Below are 17,203 nucleotides of genomic sequence, written 5' to 3'. Positions count from 1 at the left end.
CCAGCGCGGAGCTCACCCGCGAGCTGCAAGGTACGAGGCTGCCGCGGTCTCCGGGACGCCCCGTCCGGGAACAGCCCAAACCCAGAGCCTTCTTCCCCGGGTACGCCCAGCCCCGTGCCGAGCCTCCCGCCGCCTCCCCACGCGCGTGCACCCCGGCCGGGCTCCGCCGCAGCCCCTGCGTCCCAGCTCGGCATCGCTGGCCCCGGAGCAGCCTCCGCTGCCCCCTCTCGCCTCACCCTGCCAGGACCTGCCTGGTCGCACCTCCTGTCCCGCTCGCCGGCGACAGGTGCAGTCCCCTTGCCCTCCCGGGGGGCAGCCTCTCCGTGTTCCAGGCCCTGTCCGCTCCGAGAGCCCCGGCTTTCCAGCCCGGGAGGGGCCAGGCCGCCTCGCCGCCGCCGGTGGGAGCTGCCCCTGGTGCTGACCGTGCTCGGCTCCACGCCCTCCCTCCTCCCGGCCCCGCCCCGGAACTGGTCCTGGACCGTCCCCACGGAGCCGGGCAGCGCTCCGGAGAGTGGGGCACAGAAGGGAGTCAGGAAAAGGGCCCTGGATGCGAGCGAGAACCAGGAGTGGTGTCTTTGCAGCTTGCCCCCACCGGCCCCCGGCCCAGCCTGCTGCTTCTGGGCGCACAGCCCCTGACCACCTCAAGTCCTCTCTCTTCTCTTTGCGTGCTTCCCACACTCGGCCCAAACTGAGCCCTCGACGGCCCAGCGCGGCCAGACCCCTGTCTCCCAGCGGCAGCAGCGCAGGCTAGCCCACACAGACGCCGGGACGCTCAAGGGTACTCAGAGGCATGCTGTGCCCAGGAGTCCCCACAGTTCCCCACACACACCTGCACCATCGTGAGATGTGTGTACATACAGCCACCCCGAGTCCGCACCGCCACGAGCGCACGCATGTATACACACACACACACTCACGCGCGTGCCTGCACACACACACACACAGGATATCTGGATGATTCTGCCAGCAGATGGGTATGGGACTCCTTGAAACACTAACTCCTCCCTATCCTTCAACACCCCCCCTACACACACACACACACACACACACCAGAACCTCCTGGCTCTAAGCCCCTTTTGCAACAGCAAGCACAGCAAACTCCTTCACACTTCTCCATCCCACCAATGGCTAGCACATGCTCATAGTAAAAGGCAGAGACACATGTACACCCAGGCTACCTAGAATAAATACTCAAAGGGACACCCCGCGCCCCACACATTGACTCACCACTGCCGTGCCTGGGTTGGAATTACCCTTCACACTTTCAGAAGTGTAAGACACACCCTCCCACTGACAGTGGCACTCAGCAACTGTCCCTGGACATCAGGCATTTTCTCCACACTTTACCCCTCTCTGAAAAGAGGAAAAGTCCCAGTGGTCGCCGGGAGTGGAAACCCAGTGGCTGCCACCGCTTAGGCTGCATGGGCTCTCGCGTGCGTGAGACATGTCTTGTGTCTCTGGGGCCGGGGAACCCCACTTAAAAAAAGAAAAGAGAAAAAGCGCCCGAGGAGGAAATAAGTCTGCCTGCCACTGTCCCCCATCTCTCTGTTTCTCTCTCTGTGCGCCTACCCCAGCTCCCTGCCCCGCCTTCCCTCTGAGACCCCTGGGGAGGAGAGGGAGGAGCTGGCGGGGGTGGAGGGAGCACTAAGCAGGTGCCCCCCCAAACACACACCTGCAGACAGCATCCGGAGGTGCCTGAGCCAAAGAGCTGTGCTCCAACAGCATCGCGTGAAGCTGGAGACTAAGCCCAAGAAGTTTGAAGACCGCGTGCTGGTGAGGGCAGTGGGGCTGGGGCTGGGACTGGGCCAAGGGTATGTCTGTGACTGGGGACGGTAGCAAGCCTGGGAGACAGAGGCAGGCCAGGGCTGGGGAGAGCCAAGCCTGGGCTGCACCGGACTGATGTCCAGAAGCCTGAAGTTGGGTACGAGAAGTACTGTCAGGCCGAGAGCTGGGTGGCTGCTGGCAGTGGGTGCACACGGGCTAAGGAAACTTCAAGGCAGCAGGAGCCCCAGGCTCAGGCAGCAGCTCAGCCAGAGGTAACATTCTGCTCTCTCTGCAGGCCCTGACCTCCTGGCGCCTCCACCTCTTCCCCCTTAAGGTCCCAGCCAAGGTGAGGTGGACTAGGGAGGGGAAATGCCCAGCCTACCCCCTGTCAGGGCCTGGCTAGCCAGGCCTGCCGAGGAAGCTGAACAGTCCTCACACCCTCCCAGGTGGAGAGCTCCTTCAATGTCCTGGAGATCCGCGCCTTCAACACGCTCAGCCAGAACCTGGTGAGTCCTGGGGCTAGGAGCCCACCCACCGGCCCACCTTGGGGGCCTGCCAGAGGAGGAGGTGGTGCCTCAGGCCCTGCCACTCCCTCATCCCCAGATCCTGGTGGAAACAGAGCGTGGCCTGGTGAGCATGCGGCTGCCCTCGGCTGAGAGCGTGGACCAGGTGACCCGACACGTGAGCTCTGCCCTCTCCAAGGTCTGCCCAGGCCCTGGGTGAGTGCCAAAGGAGGAGTGTCTAAAGGGGCTGGACCGTCAGGGGGTCTCTCCTCTGCTTCCCTTGGACCTGGGCAGCTCCTGGGGGACCTGGGGACCCAGAAGGTACCACCTGGGGAAACAGGGCAGAACATTTTCCCACTCCTCTCTGGGTGGGCTTCTTTGTCTTGCAGGTGTCTTATCCGGCGAGGAAATGCAGACACGCCAGAGGGGCCCCGAGACACATCCCCCAACTCGGAGACATCCACGTCTACTACCCACAGTGTCTGCGGTGAGCCCCCAGCGTACACCCCCTGCCCCCACCCCCGGCTGATGTCCAGAGCCCTTTGGAGGGGGCTGGGGAGCCTGCCTAGGCTGAAGACCCCGTGAGGTCTCCGTAGGTGTGTGGTGTAGCAGGGACACAGAGGCACGGGGACAAAAGTGGCCTTGAGCTCTCCTTGACCCTGCCCCCTTCCCCTTCATGGACCCAGCCCATCTCCGGCCTCACAGGTGGCTTCTCCGAGACCTACGCCGCCCTGTGTGACTACAATGGGCTGCCCTGCCGTGAGGAGGTGCAGTGGGTGCGTTGGCCAGGGGCCCAGCAGGCGGGCAGGTGGGGCCCAGCGGGAGGGGGCAGAGGAGGAGGGGAGCAGGCGTGAGCCCGTTCCACCTCTCCAAGGATGTGGACACCATTTACCATGCCGAGGATAACCGGGAGTTCAATCTTTTGGATTTCAGCCACTTGGAAAGCCGGTAAGAGACGGGCGGAGACTCAACCCCCAGGTCCCCAGTCTCATTGCTATGCCTGGCCCTTCCCGGGATCTCCCTTCTGGTCCCACCCAGAGCCCCAACCCTGCCTCCCCAAGGGAGCACCCACTGCCGCCTACCCAGCCAGTCTCTCCCAGCCCAGCCGTCTGCTCACCACGGGCCTTATCCCTTCCATCTGTCCACAGGGACTTGGCCCTAATGGTGGCAGCCCTGGCTTACAACCAGTGGTTCACCAAACTCTACTGCAAGGACCTGCGGCTGGTAGGGACCTGGAGGGGCCGGGGTTGGGATGTGGGGACAGTCGTCCTTCCCTGCTCCTGATTGCAGGCCCCTCTCGGTCCCCAGGGCTCCGAAGTGCTGGAACAGGTGCTACATACCCTGAGCAAGTCTGGTAGCCTGGAAGAGCTGGTGCTGGACAGCGCCGGGCTTAAGACGTGAGGACAGCCTCCTCACTGGGCAGAGGTCCCCCTCGGTAGCCAGCTGTAGGGCTCCAGAACTTCAGGGCATGCTGAGCCTCTGGACTGCCTCTGTGCACAAGAGGAGATGGGGCCCAAAGAGGGCACACAGCAAGTCAGTGGTCACCATGGCACTAAGACCTAAACCCTCCTGCCCCCCAGCTCCATGGCCCTGCCCCAGTATGCACCAGGGCCCCCGCCCCTGACAGGATGGACTGCTCTCAACTCGAGGACTCTTGAGTTGGGCTTCCCCAGGTGTGGGATGTCCCCAGGCACTCTGGAGTGGTGCCAAGTTCTCTGGCAGCCTCCTAAGTGTTCCCACACCTCCCACCTGTGAGGACCTCTGCCCCAGGCCAGCCGGTGGAGGAAGCAGAGGGGGAGAAGCCCAGGGGCCCAGCTCAGACCAAATCCTTCCTGCTCTTCCCTGAAGGGACTTTGTCCAGAAGCTGGCTGGAGTGTTTGGCGAGAACAGGAGCTGTGTGCTGCATGCCCTCACTCTATCCCACAACCCCATCGACGACAAGGGTGAGCCCCAGCCCTGGGTCCTACTCTACTCCCATGCCCTCACCCAGGACCCAGTCAGGGTCTGAACAGGGGCTCTCCAGCCTGACTCGGCCCCTTACCCCACCCCAGCCCTCCTCCAGCCCCCAGCCTTCTCCACACCACCTGCGTCCCCTGCCCACCCCTCAGCACCGCCCGGCTTGCTCTCCGCCCACAGGTTTCCTCAGTCTCAGCCAGCAGCTGCTCTGCTTCCCCACTGGACTCACCAAACTGTGCCTGGCCAAGACTGCCATTTCCCCTCGAGGTACTCATGCCCAGACCCCTGACCTCAGAGCCTGGCCCTCCCCGGGGGTCTGAAACCCCCGAGGCATACTCCTGCACTCACACAACGTTCCAGGGACAGTCGGAGGTGGGAGGGGAGAGAGGATCCCCTCATGGGAGGAGGCCTGAGTTGTGGAGTGTGGAGAGGTGGGAATGGGGACCAACCCAGCCCAGTGCCTGCTGTGCCCAGGGCTCCAGGCGCTGGGCCAGACCTTCGGGGCCAATCCAGCCTTTGCCAGCTCCCTTCGATACCTGGACCTGAGCAAGAACCCCGGGCTGCTGGCCACGGAGGAAGCCAATGTGAGTTGGTGGCATGTGGCCTGGAGCCCCTACGGGAGCAGGCTTGGTCTTCGGGGCCTGGGAGGCTTCTGGGCCCCTCAGCCCCTGGGACCTGCCTTCCCCAGGTCCTCTACAGTTTCCTGGCCCAGCCCAACGCCCTGGTGCACCTGGACCTGTCCGGAACTGACTGTGCCATCGACTTGGTGAGTCCAGAGGTAGGGGTGAGAGTGTGTGTGGGGGGTGCCAGTGACCAGGAGATAAAGGCAGGGCAGAGGTGGTAGGCTGACTTCCCGGGGCAGTGAATCATACACTGCCCCTGGCTCCCCTGCCCTGTCCCTTATCCCAGCCGCCACCGGAGGTTGCACCGGCTGTCCCCGGAAAGCTGCCGCCCCCCACTCCCTGCACCGTGGGCACTAGCACCAGTTACAGGAAAGGAAGGGCTCCCCAACATGGGCAGATCAGCTGGTGGTGGCCCTAGCTTGATGTACCCACTTGTAATTGAGCCGCTCTGCCACCAATGGGTGGCACAAACAGTTAAGCCCTTGAACCTATGCGTGAAAAGGTTGCATTTCAAACCCACCCGGCAGTGCTGTGGGAGAGAGGGCAGGAGTTCTGCTTCTGAAAGGTCACAGCCTTCAAGACCCCACAGCCGTTCCACCCCCACACACAGGGGATCCACTCGACAGGAACTCACCGCCACCCATCGGGGAGGAGACCCCCCTCCTGCCAAAGGGGAACTGAGGCTCTAGCAGGCTAAGTCCAGGAGGCAGTGATGGCTAGCGGTAGAGGGAGGCATGGGTTTGATTCCCAGCCAGTCCCACCTGCCAGTGGGGACTTCATGTTGCTGAAGTGGGTCAGCAGAGCTTCTAAGACAGAGCAGGAGGAAAGGCCTGGTGATCAACTTGTAAAAACTGGCAAAAGAATCACCACAGCCCGACCCATCGCTGGTCTTGGGGAGGGTGCAGGGCCGGGAGGCATTGTGCTCTGCTGTGTGCAGGTCACCAAGAACAAGGGGCCCGCTCAGTGGTCACTGACAATAAGCACAGACAACTGGGCTGGCTGCAAAGGGGAGGAAGGCAGGAGGGGAGACCTCAGCCCACCCCTCCCAGGCAGCTCCCAGTCCCTCAGACCCACCTTGTCTCTCCCCACAGCTGCTGGGCGCCCTGCTCCACGGCTGCTCTTCCCACCTGACCTACCTCAACTTGGCGCGGAATAGCTGCTCCCACAGGTGGGAGTTGGCAGGGCGCAGGGAGGGGCTGGCCAAGGCAGGACGTAAGGCCCCCCACTCCCTTGCTGACCCCAGGGCTCTCCGCAGGAAGGGTCGGGAGGCCCTGCCCGCCTTCAAACAGTTCTTCAGCAGCGCCTACACGCTGAGCCACGTCAACCTGTCGGCCACACGGCTGCCCCTGGAGGCCCTCAGGTCTGGTGGGTGAAGGGTTGGGGTGGGGTCTGGCCAGACAGGGAGAGGAGTAACAGCAAGCCTGCCAACCCTTCTCCCGCAGGGCGCTGCTGCAGGGGCTCTCCCTCAACAGTCACCTCAGTGACCTGCACCTGGACCTCAGCAGCTGTGAAGTGAGCCCCCTGCGCCACCCCCAACCCTCCCCTTGATCATGTCTTTAAGCCCAAGACCAGTTGCAGCTTGCTTTCATGTGTCCCTGCTATAGACCCACCCCCACCACCCCCTGGCCTGACCGTGCCTCAGTATCCCCTGCCCCCTTGCTCTGTGGTCTGGGTTCCTCTTTCCAAAGGACTTTTCTCCTGAGCCCCACTGGCACTGAAAACTTCGGGGTGCGAGATATCAAGCTCTCCCACCAGGGGGCAGGAGCAAGCTGCTTTAGGAGTGGCCACTGCCAGGAGGTTTTTCTGACCCAAGGGGCCAGAGCCCTAGGGGGCTCTATGGGTTTTGCCCTCCCTCTCCGACACCCACTCCAGCATGACCCGGTATGACCTTGAGTCCGGAGGCGAACCTTAAGGTGCTCTATCTCCTACCCCAATCCCGCCCCCCTCACCGCGGGTGTATCCCTGCAGCTCCGCTCGGCTGGAGCCCAGGTCTTACAGGAGCAGCTGGGGATGGTCACCTGCGTGGGCAGCCTGGACCTGTCGGACAATGGTGAGTGGGAACCCACAGTGGGGGTGGGGGGCGCTGGCACCTGAGGAGGACCCCCAAGGGGGGGCTTCAAGGCCAGGCCTCTCCTGCCTACCGGTCAGGGTTTGATCAGGACCTCCTGACGCTGGTACCTGCGCTCGGCAAGAACAAGTCCCTCAAGCACCTGTTCCTGGGCAAGAACTTCAATGTGAAGGCCAAGTGAGCCCCCTCGCCCGGCCCACAGACCCTCCCGTCCTCCTGGCTCTGCTCCTGTGCCCCACCCCCACCACCCTGCTCCTCCCCCTGAGCAGGACCCTGGAGGAGATCCTGCACAAGCTGGTGCAGCTGATCCAGGAAGAGGACTGTGTGAGTGACACAGGGAGGCGGGGTGGGGTGCCACGGGACCCCTCGGGCTGGGGGCTGCGGGGATGAGGCCCAAGCCCCGCCCATCACCCTTTGCAGTCCCTGCAGTCCCTGTCAGTGGCCGACTCCAGGCTGAAGCTTCGCACCAGCATCCTCATCAACGCCCTGGGCAGCAACACCTGTCTGGCCAAGGTGGACCTGAGCGGCAACAGCATGGAGGACATCGGGGCCAAGATGCTGTCCAAAGCCCTGCAGATCAACTCCTCCCTCAGGTGGGGCCCGGAGCCCGGCCGCCCGCCCACCTGGCCCTGTTGGCCAGGCTTCCTGCTTCTGTACCCGAGCGACCAGGAGAACCAGCCCCCACGCCATCTCAGCCTGCTTTCCGAGGAAAGTGGGGGGTGGGGGGGCAGCTCCTCCCCGCCCCCCATGGGTCCCTAGAAGGAGGGGTGACAAGCTTGCCCTCCTTCCAGAACCATCCTGTGGGACCGGAACAATACATCTGCACTGGGCTTCCTGGACATTGCCAGGGCTCTAGAGAGGTGAGTGAGTGGGCCAGGGCAGCACGGACCCAAGCCCCCAGCCTCCCTGTACCTGGACCACCTGGCCCACAACAGCCCACTCAGCGTGTCGGCCCAGAACCGACAGCAAGGGCCGGGAAGTGGGCTGGGGTAGAAGGACGGAGGAGGTGTGGTCCGCAATGGGTGGTGGGTCTTTGGGGGAGAGGTAGCCCCCATCCCCCCCCCATTCACCTGCCACCTACTTGGCTGTGCTACCAGCAACCACACCCTGCGTTTCATGTCCTTCCCGGTGAGCGACATCTCCCAAGCCTACCGCAGTGCCCCGGAGCGCACGGAGGACATCTGGCAGAAGGTGTGGCCCGGGCAGGGTGGGAGTGCCAGGGGCAGGGGGAGCCCCCAGGCCCTGCCCTGACCCTGCCACCCCCTCCACCCCCAGATCCAGTGGTGCCTGGTGAGGAATAACCACTCCCAGACGTGCCCCCAGGAGCAGGCCTTCCGGCTGCAGCAGGGCCTGGTGACCAGCAGCGCCGAGCAAGTAAACGTTTCCCTCGGGGAGCCCTGGGCACACAGCACAAGCACGCGGGCCACAACTTTAGGGGACAGAGCACGTGGGAGGGAGGGCGGTCAAAGGGGGTCGATTTGCGTCCACTGGACTGAGCTTGGGCGTGCCAGGGAACAGAAAGGCAGGCCGTTCTTAGCACGTGGGCCCCAGACAGGCACTGGCATGTGGCTTGCGGCAGGGGACACACAGGCAAGGGAGCATGTGGGTCTGTTGGGAGCCCGATTGGCATGCAAGTCTATGCCCCCAAGGAGGAGTGAGAGAGCGGGCCATCCAGGGACATCGGCTCCAGCTCCCCAGAAATGGGGTGCCTGGTGCCCAGCCAGGACGGCGGCTCCCGGCCGCCCCCTGATACTGACGCTGGCCTGCCGCAGATGCTGCAGCGGCTGTGCGGCCGTGTGCAGGAGGAGGTGCGGGCCCTGCGGCTGTGCCCCTTGGAGCCGGTGCAGGACGAGCTGCTCTATGCGCGGGACCTCATCAAGGACGCCAAGAACTCCCGGGCGGTGAGCACTGGAGACAGCTGCCTGCGCACATGCGCGCACGCACACCAGCACCTCCCCCTGGGGTCCCCAGGGAGCCTGGAAAGCCTGATGCAAGCCTTTCTGACAGCACCCACTTCCTTCCACAGCTCTTTCCCAGCCTCTACGAGCTGGGCCACGTGCTGGCCAGTGATGGGCCTGTGCGACAGAGGTTGGAGTCAGTAGCCAGTGAGGTGTCCAAGGCCGTGGACAAGGAGCTGCAGGCAAGTCCTGGAGGAGGGAGGGAGCCAGGGTGGCAAGCCCAGAAGACAGGAAGGCCAGGCCGAGTTAGAACCGCCCACATTCCCACTGGGCCAAGGCTCTGCTTCCAAACCAGGCTTAGTTGTTTTTCTGCAGGCTGCACCCCTGGCCCCTGAACTCTGAACTCTCCACTGCAGAGTCTGATCCTTGGACTGGCTCTCCCCCGCCTATGTCGTAGCATAAAGGGAACAGGGAATGCAGACCGGAATGTGGGAAAGCGTCGTGTCCGCAATGGCGCCGCCACCACTCCGGGCTGTGACCTTGGACAGGGTGGGGTGGGAAGTGGGATAGACAGCCTAACGCTTCTGCTGCTGGCAGACGGCCGGCCCTGATGCCACCTCGCAGCTCTGGCCTCCCTTCCCGCCGACTGTAGGTGATCCTGGAGTCCATGGTCAGCCTCACGCAGGAGTTATGCCCCGTGGCCATGCGTGTGGCAGAGGGGCACAACAAGATGCTGAGCAACGTGGCCGAGCGTGTCACTGTGCCCCGGAACTTCATCCGAGGGGCACTGCTGGAGCAGGCGGGGCAGGACATTCAGAACAAGCTGGAGTGAGAGTCGGGCCAGGCCCTCCAGGGTTGGGGGGGTGGGGGGCGGGCTGGATTTGGCCCAGAGCACTTAGGAACTTGGGGCCCTGGCGCTATCAGCGATGAATAATGAATGGCTAGCCTCCATTACTAGGGATAAATCTTTAACCAAAGGCAGCCTTGCTATTTAGGATCTGATGGGTCTCTGCCCTAGGAATCCGGGTGGAGGAGCCAGGATGGCAAGCGCACAGGTGTGCCCCGCAGACCCACATGTACACCAAGAGCCCCCTCTTAGACACAAAGGGTGGCCCCCTCTAAAGTCTAGGCCAAGAAGAGGGGGGGGGTGCGTGTCCTATGCTCCCTTCCCCCCACTTGTCATCCTTTCATGTGGAACCCGGTTGCCATGCTGACTCACCAGAGAGGGCCAAGGAGGACAATGACGTATACCCTGGAACACCAGACTCGGGAAGCCTAGGCTGCTCCTCGCATAGCAGCAACCCCGTGACGTGCACTCGGCACCCCAGTTGACCTTAGCTCTACTCCCCGGTGGCAGCCTAGAGAGTTCTGCTTTGGGCTGCTAACCACAGGGTCAGCAGTTTGAAACCACCGGCTGCCCTGCAGGAGGAAGATGAGGCGTTCTACTCCTGAGAAGAGTGACAGTCTTGGAATGCCACAGGGGCGGTTCTACCCTGTCCTGTAGGGTCTCTGCGAGTCAGAACTGATGGCAGGGAGTTCAAGCCCCGCCCCCCCAGGTGCATCAGGCGCCAGACCCAACCCGGAGACTCTCCCTCCTCCTTTTCCTCCACGTCCCCTTGTGCCCACTCTCCCCATATTCACAAATCGAGTCCGGTGGAACTAGTGACCCAGGCTGGGTGTGTGTTTATGAGGCTGTGAGTGGACTTCCAGAGCAGTGGGCCCGGCTCTGGGACGGGAGGTGCTGAGCGGCTCTGTCTGCGCCCACAGTGAAGTGAAGCTCTCCGTCGTCACCTACCTGACCAACTCCATCGTGGACGAGATCCTGCAGGAGCTGTACCACTCGCACAAGAGTCTGGTGAGACTGCACAGCACCCCTGCACCCCTTCACCTCACCCCCCCACCCCACGCCAATGCACACACAGCTCCGGGAGGTGAGCAGCTGCCTGGAGATTCTGTCACTGCGTTTCTTCCCCAGGCCCGGCACCTCACCCAGCTAAGGACCCTGTCAGATCCACCAGGGGGGCCAGGCCAAGGACAGGATCTGTCCTCCCGGGGCCGGGGCCGGAGCCATGACCATGAGGAGACCACAGATGATGAACTTGGGACCAACATTGTGAGTCCATCCCCTGTGACTCCCCTCCCCCACCTTAGCCTGGGCCATACCCTTAGCCCTGGCCCTGCCACAGACTGCCCCCGTCCACGTACCTGGACTACACTCGACCCCTCCGGGGCCAGGCCTTGTCCCCAGCCCCAACCCAGCCTGACCTCTCGCTGCCTCCCACCGGGGAGGAGGAGGCGGCAGATGAACTTCCTAGAGAAAAGCCTTCATGAGGAGCAGAGGCTCTGGGAAGCTGTGAGGTGACCTCACCACTGGCCTCCATCTCTGCAGGACACCATGGCCATCAAGAAGCAGAAGCGCTGCCGAAAGATCCGCCCAGTGTCCGCCTTCATCAGTGAGTGGCCAGCCTCCCCTCCAGGATCTGCCAGGCTCCGCAGTGCCTCTACCCCGCCCTGCACCTGTCTCCTCTGTCCCTCAGCCCTGCTCCCGCCCTGTCCTTGCCTTTGGGCCCTCAAACACGCCACTCTCCCCACAGGTGGGAGCCCTCAGGACATGGAAGGCCAGCTGGGGAGCCTGGGAATCCCCCCTGGCTGGTTCTCTGGCCTTGGAAGCAGCCAGCCCACAAGTAGTGGCTCCTGGGAAGGTCTATCGGAGCTGCCTACTCACGGCTATAAACTGAGGCATCAAACCCAAGGGCGGCCCCGGCCCCCCAGGACCACCCCTCCCGGACCTGGTCGGCCCAGTGTGAGTCTCCAGGGCCTCACAAGCGTGCCGCTTTCACTTAGCAGTGCCAGAGTCGGAAGTCCAGTGTTCTAGCTTCAGGACACAGAGACCAGCAACATGCCTTGGGGGCATGGCAGGAGCCCTGGCAGGTCACCAAACAGAGGTGGGACTGTCCTGTTCAGATGGGAGCTATGGGAAGGCTCTGTCTGCCAGAGAGTGGGGTTTCTCATGTGAGTGAAGGACAGAGCCCAGAGCCACCCAATCAAGGAGTGACCGGGCGGGCTGAAGTCTACCTTGCCATGGGGCCCAGAGGAGCCACAGGTTGCGATGTTCAAAGGGGAAAGCCCTGAGTAGCCTGGGACTGGGACTCCATGAGCCAGCTGAGCTAGTCCACGTTCAGAGGCCTTGGCTCCCAGCAGGTGGCAGGGCCTGGGCCTCGTCAGGAGAACGGGATGGCCACACGCCTGGACGAGGGGCTAGAAGACTTCTTCAGTCGAAGGGTCATGGATGAAAGTTCCAGGTGGGTCGCTAGACCCCATGCCCAGCAGGCCCTGAGGCATCTCGGCCTCCCCATGTCCTCGCCACTGGGACATTTCCATGACCACTGGACAGGAGGGGATCAGAAGGCACCACCACAGTGGGAAGGTGGGGACAGAGGGGGTGACAGTGAACAGGAAGAGGCCCCAAGGGAATGTCTCTGGCTCTGCAGAGACAGACTCCCGGCCCTAAGCATCTGCTCCAAAGGAACGGTGTGACAGGGGTGGGGAAGGGAAGGAATTCTCGCCCAGGAGGACTGACCGCAATGGGGCTCAAGAGCAGGCTGGACCAACTGGAGTGGCTTCAGGTAAGCACCTGGCTGTGTCACGAACCCACCCCTCGCTCTACCCAGCTACCCGCGGACTCTGAGGACCCTTCGGCCTGGCCTCCCCGAAGCGCCGCTGCCTCCGCTCCAGAAGAAGAGGCGTCGGGGCCTGTTTCACTTCCGGCGACCCCGCAGCTTCAAGGGCGAGAGAGGGCCCGGGTCCCCCACCACCGGTCTCCTCCTCCCCCCGCCCCCACCCCCACCCCCGACTCAGGAGAGCCCCCCCAGCCCAGACACCCCAAGCCTCGGCAGTAACCCGGCTTCCTGATGGAGCCCCGAGGAGGAGAGCAGCCTCCTCCCTGGATTTGGAGGGGGCCGGGGACCTTCCTTCCACAGAAAGATGGTAAGTGAGGCAGGGGAGGGGTGTCTTCCCCTTCTCCTGCCCCACCCACACCCCCACCCCGACTCCTACCCAAGGTAATGTGTGAGCCAAACAAAGAATGAGGGTCACTCCGATCCCACGCGGTGGCCCAGAGCATGCTGGGGGTGCGATGTGCAAATGAGGATGGTTGGAGGGGCCGAAGTCTGGTAGTCTGGACAGGGCCTCTGCCCCTACACTCCCGGGATTGGGAGCTCGGTGGGGTGGCCTCCTGCTACCCAACGGTTGGGGGGGGGGGTCCTACTCAACTGGGACTGCGTGTCACCCTGAGACCTTGTTCCAGGGGACAGAGGTGTCGGAGCCTGGGGAGGGGGTGCCTGCCCTTGGGGCGTCACAACAGCCAAATCGAGTCCATGCTGTTGCCCTGCCGGGACTGGGGAGAGCCAAGGGCTGGAGCTTCGATGGGAAACGAGAGGTGAGGAGCCTGAAGTCCCTGTCTGCGGCCCCGCCCCAGGAGTGGCCGCTGAGTGGACAGAGCAGAGACTTTGGCATGGGAAAGTGTTAGCTCACCTGCCGTGTCACACACGCACTGTGATCCCTGACCAACCTCCCCACCGGTGCAGCCTCTTCTCGCCTGTTGCAAATGGGCCCCCTAAATACCTCTAGAGCTGCCTCGTGCCAGTGACTTGGTTTTTCTCCTTTCCACTTACCACCCGTGTTCTCTTTACATCATCTTTTTCTTTAAATCAACTCACCTTTTCCTTGCCTTTCTGTCTTTCTTACTTTAACTCAGTCTGGATCTAAGCACTGTCCTCCTCACAGCAGCAGAACGTGTGGTGTGTGCGAGTTGTGTTGTATCTACTGCACACCCACTAAAATGACAGTCATTTTATCTGGGAATCCATTTACATCGTCTCTTGTGCCCCTTGGCTGCCGCGGGTTGGTGACCCTCCTAGAAAGCACAGTCTGAGTACCTAGTGGTCAGTGTGGAACAGAGGGGTCGCTGTGCTCATGGGATCGAGGGGTGGGGGGTAGGGGAAACTTGCCTTATGACCCAAGTCCGCTCTCCTTCCAGAGCTCGGGCCCAGACCTGGAGGGCGGCAGCGCCCAGGCCTGGCAGAAAAGGCGTTCTTCCGATGACGCAGGTAAGAACGGTTGCCCTCACTCCCCTGCCATGCGTCCCCTCTCTGGGGGTGGGTGGGTGGGGTACCTCCTAAATTGCCTTTCCCTCCTTTCCATTCCCCACTCCCATTTCCAGGGCCTGGAGCCTGGAAGCCGCCTCCCCCACCCCAAAGTTCCAAGCCAAGCTTCAGTGTCATGCGCCGAGCTGAGGCCACATGGCACATAGGTATGAGAAGCCCCTCCTGGGGGGATGGGGCAGCACTGAAGGGCCAGTGGGACCATGGCCCTGCACTGGCTGTGGGGGTGGGGTCACAGCCAGGTGGGGTATCAAGTAGTCAACCCAGTGAAACTGCCTCAGGCTGCTTAGAAAGCTGCATCTAGATCCCATGCCCAAGCCAGCGGCAGGGTCTACAGAGCACCAATGGCCCCACCCTCGCCTTGCCTCACCACTGCACTGCATGGATGGCCCCTCTGCCCTGGGCCCTTGGTCACCGTCAGCAGAGAGCCCTATCGAGAAAAAAGGCCTCCCTCTGCACCTTACACACCCCCGACCCACTGCCAGCTGCCCCCGGTGAGTTTCCAAGACGGTAACTCTTAAGGGGAGTCGACAGCCCCATCCTTCTCCAGAGGAGTGGCTGGTGGTTTGGAACTGCTGACTTTGCAGTTAGCAGCCCCACGGCGAACAAGAGGTTGACTGCCCCGAGAGGCTGGCGAGTGCCGTCCACACCATGCCCACCTCAGTGTCCCAGCCGCTCTCCCAGCCTGTCCTCAGAGCCCTCTGGACAGCAGGGTGCTGCCAACAAGCAAGAGCCCTGGCTTGACCATCAGAAACGTTGAGCATCTGCCCCGGGCCGGACTGGCTGTCAACAGATCACGTCATTTCTGGCTTCCTGGCCCTGGAGGAAGAAAGGGGGGGAGGATTATTTCCAGTGTGGCGATCCTCCTCTGCTCCTGGCTTCAGAACCCCTTCCAGCTTGGAGTGTGCAAATGGGGGTCGAGGGGTACTAAAGAAACCCCGTTCCAGTCCGGTATCGGCTCCCGTTCCATGCACGCCCTGGAGTGTGACCCTCAAAGGCTGTTGGGTTGGCTGAAACCCCCCTGCGGACACACAGACCACTTACTGCCCCACCCAGGCCATGCCACCAGAGTGGGATGAGCTCAGAGAGGAGCGGGCAGGTCTGCCTTGGGCCTGGGCTACATGGTCCCCATGGAACTGCCCCCTTGGGTACAGTGCCAGGCTTGGCATCAGTGCCCATGCTGCTGTCCCATCCTCCAAGGCCAACTCAGCACTTGGAGCACCAGGGCCAAGCTTCCCATCCCACTTAGAAAGTAGCCAGGCCTTCCACGGCAGGGCTCCGTCCAGCCTTCACAAGACCACAGTAGTCAGGCCTTGCACCCCCATACCTACTGTCGGCACCCCCATGCCTCTCTCACATAGCCCACAGGTGCACATGGACAACACACTCCAGGTGTCAGTCACTGGGCCCACATTCATTGCTTAAAGTCATGGGAGTGGAAGGGAGAGGTGCTGCCGGGGCACCCACCCCCTTCGAGCCTCCCCTCATCTCCATCAGACTGGCAGACAGTTCTGGGAATGCCAGCATTCAGCCTTGACAGGGCCCAGGGCACTGCAGCTCTGGATGGGCCAGCCTTGCCTGTGGACCCAGAAGGCCCTGAGTTCTGGCTCTGTCCTGGAAGGAAAGGACTTGGGGTTCTGCTCAAATTGGGGTTCTGCTCTACATCCAGGCCAGAGCCCCCCACCCCTCGAGATGATGGGCTCAGGATGATCCTGGGGACACAGGCTAAGGAATTATGGGAGCAGAAGGGGGCGTAGAGATGTGGGAGCAAGTGAGCTTGGAGGGGCCCAGTCCTGGTGTCCACAGCTGGAGGTTGCGGGCAGGGAGGGTTGCTGTGCAAGAATGCCTTTTCCTACAGCTTCTCCTCCCATCCCCCCAACAGCTGAGGAAAGTGCTCCCCGCCACAGCTGCCAGAGCCCCAGCCCAGCCTCCCGAGATGGGAAGGAGAAGGAGGGGGCCCTGTACCCTGAGAGGACGGTGCCAGCCAGGAACGCCAAGGTGAGGGCCAGCAAAGGGGGCATGGGGAAGGCACCGTCACCAGGGGCAGGCAGAGGGGCTAACTGACCCAACGTCTGCCTTACCCACTGACTGCAGGAGCCCCCGCCAGCCCCACGCCCCCCCAAGCCAGTGGCTGTACCCAGGGGCTGGCGGCCTCCCCAGGAGCCAGGGAGCAGGGAAGAGCCTGAGACGGGGAGTGTAGCCCCCCACGGAGGGAGCAAACCCCGACTGGGGCTGGGCTCACAGCAAGACCAAGAGGAGCCGGAAGCCCAAGGTCTGGACCCTGGCTAGAGGTGGGGGTGGGGGTGGGGCACACTTCAGGACACCTCCAGAACCTTGCTGAGCCCAGGGGCCTGGAAGGAGCAAGTGCCTCGGTGGCGGGTGGGCACTCACGTGCCAGGCCTGCCACCAAAATGACCATCATTCCAGTGCCGCCTGAGCTGGGCCGCCGGACTGCCCCACTGAAGCCCAAGAGGTCGCGGCGCGCGCAGTCCTGTGACAAGCTAGAACCTGATCGGAGGAGGCCCCCTGACCCCACAGGTGGCCCTGGGGAAGGTGAGAGAGAGGCAGGGTCCCCTGCCCATCCATCTGCCTGTCATTCCCCCCAAATAGCTGACTCTCCCTGCCCTGGAAACAGCGCCCCCCTGAATTTGTCCCCAGCAGGAACCAGCGAGCCTGGAACAGACTGACAGCGGCGGCAGCCTCCCCAGCCCTCCTTTCTACATGTGCCTCACAAAGAGTCAGCCCCCCTCCCCTTGGGCCCCTGCAGCCCCGGGCTTCTCTGTCAGCCCCCGCGCCCCACAAGGGCAGGGCAAGCTCAGGGAGGGCGGGAGACTGGGAACAGGAGGGGATGGAGCAACCTGGGGAGAGGCGTGCTCACTGTCCCACTCCACAGAGAGCTTGGGGTGGGGGGGCCCTGTCTCCTCTCCTCCCCTGGGGGAGGGGGGCGGATCTCTGTCCCTCTAGCCCCAGGGGGCTCTCTCCCCACTTGTACAGAATAAAAGAACAAAATCACTACCTGCCTCCAGTCTCTGCTGCCTTCCCCACTCACTGCCCCCACCCCTCACTATCTGTTCCTCTTCCCACAAGCCCCTAGGGCCTGACCGCAGCCGGAGGGAGAAGACAGGCCCTACCGGGCAGGGGCCTGGCCCGGGCCTTCAGGAGAGCCCCGGAGAAGCACCAGGTGGAAAGGGCACTGACCTGCGGGCTCCAGTGCCCGACGACGAGGAGA

The 17,203-nt window shown here is 62.9% G+C and overlaps 1 protein-coding gene across 1 annotated transcript in view; it reads left to right on the top strand.

Annotated features, from left to right (window-relative positions):
* CARMIL3 (capping protein regulator and myosin 1 linker 3) overlaps positions 1-16,987 on the top strand; it is an 18,030-nt gene extending 1,043 nt beyond the window's left edge. The window contains 40 exon segments of the mRNA XM_045287658.1: positions 5-30; positions 1,679-1,773; positions 2,060-2,110; positions 2,211-2,270; positions 2,368-2,483; positions 2,657-2,754; positions 2,973-3,043; positions 3,142-3,215; positions 3,416-3,491; positions 3,576-3,664; positions 4,116-4,210; positions 4,404-4,490; positions 4,698-4,807; positions 4,912-4,989; positions 5,938-6,014; positions 6,102-6,206; positions 6,289-6,358; positions 6,815-6,896; positions 6,995-7,091; positions 7,184-7,238; positions 7,335-7,507; positions 7,706-7,774; positions 8,012-8,105; positions 8,190-8,288; positions 8,687-8,815; positions 8,941-9,054; positions 9,465-9,640; positions 10,580-10,667; positions 10,788-10,925; positions 11,202-11,265; positions 11,407-11,615; positions 12,014-12,114; positions 12,484-12,799; positions 13,119-13,250; positions 13,851-13,920; positions 14,034-14,123; positions 15,857-15,972; positions 16,069-16,246; positions 16,402-16,527; positions 16,636-16,987. Of these exon segments, the coding sequence (XP_045143593.1) occupies positions 5-30; positions 1,679-1,773; positions 2,060-2,110; positions 2,211-2,270; positions 2,368-2,483; positions 2,657-2,754; positions 2,973-3,043; positions 3,142-3,215; positions 3,416-3,491; positions 3,576-3,664; positions 4,116-4,210; positions 4,404-4,490; positions 4,698-4,807; positions 4,912-4,989; positions 5,938-6,014; positions 6,102-6,206; positions 6,289-6,358; positions 6,815-6,896; positions 6,995-7,091; positions 7,184-7,238; positions 7,335-7,507; positions 7,706-7,774; positions 8,012-8,105; positions 8,190-8,288; positions 8,687-8,815; positions 8,941-9,054; positions 9,465-9,640; positions 10,580-10,667; positions 10,788-10,925; positions 11,202-11,265; positions 11,407-11,615; positions 12,014-12,114; positions 12,484-12,799; positions 13,119-13,250; positions 13,851-13,920; positions 14,034-14,123; positions 15,857-15,972; positions 16,069-16,246; positions 16,402-16,527; positions 16,636-16,661 (4,120 nt within the window). The 3' untranslated portion in view covers positions 16,662-16,987.
* The last annotated feature ends 216 nt before the right edge of the window (positions 16,988-17,203 follow it).

Source organism: Echinops telfairi, unplaced genomic scaffold (genome assembly GCF_000313985.2).
Source record: "Echinops telfairi isolate 266 unplaced genomic scaffold, ASM31398v2 ScPeMD7_18;HRSCAF=68, whole genome shotgun sequence".
NCBI classification, from domain to species: domain Eukaryota; kingdom Metazoa; phylum Chordata; class Mammalia; order Afrosoricida; family Tenrecidae; genus Echinops; species Echinops telfairi.
Note: the sequence above shows the minus strand (reverse complement) of the source record. Positions and strands in the feature narration are given on the sequence as shown.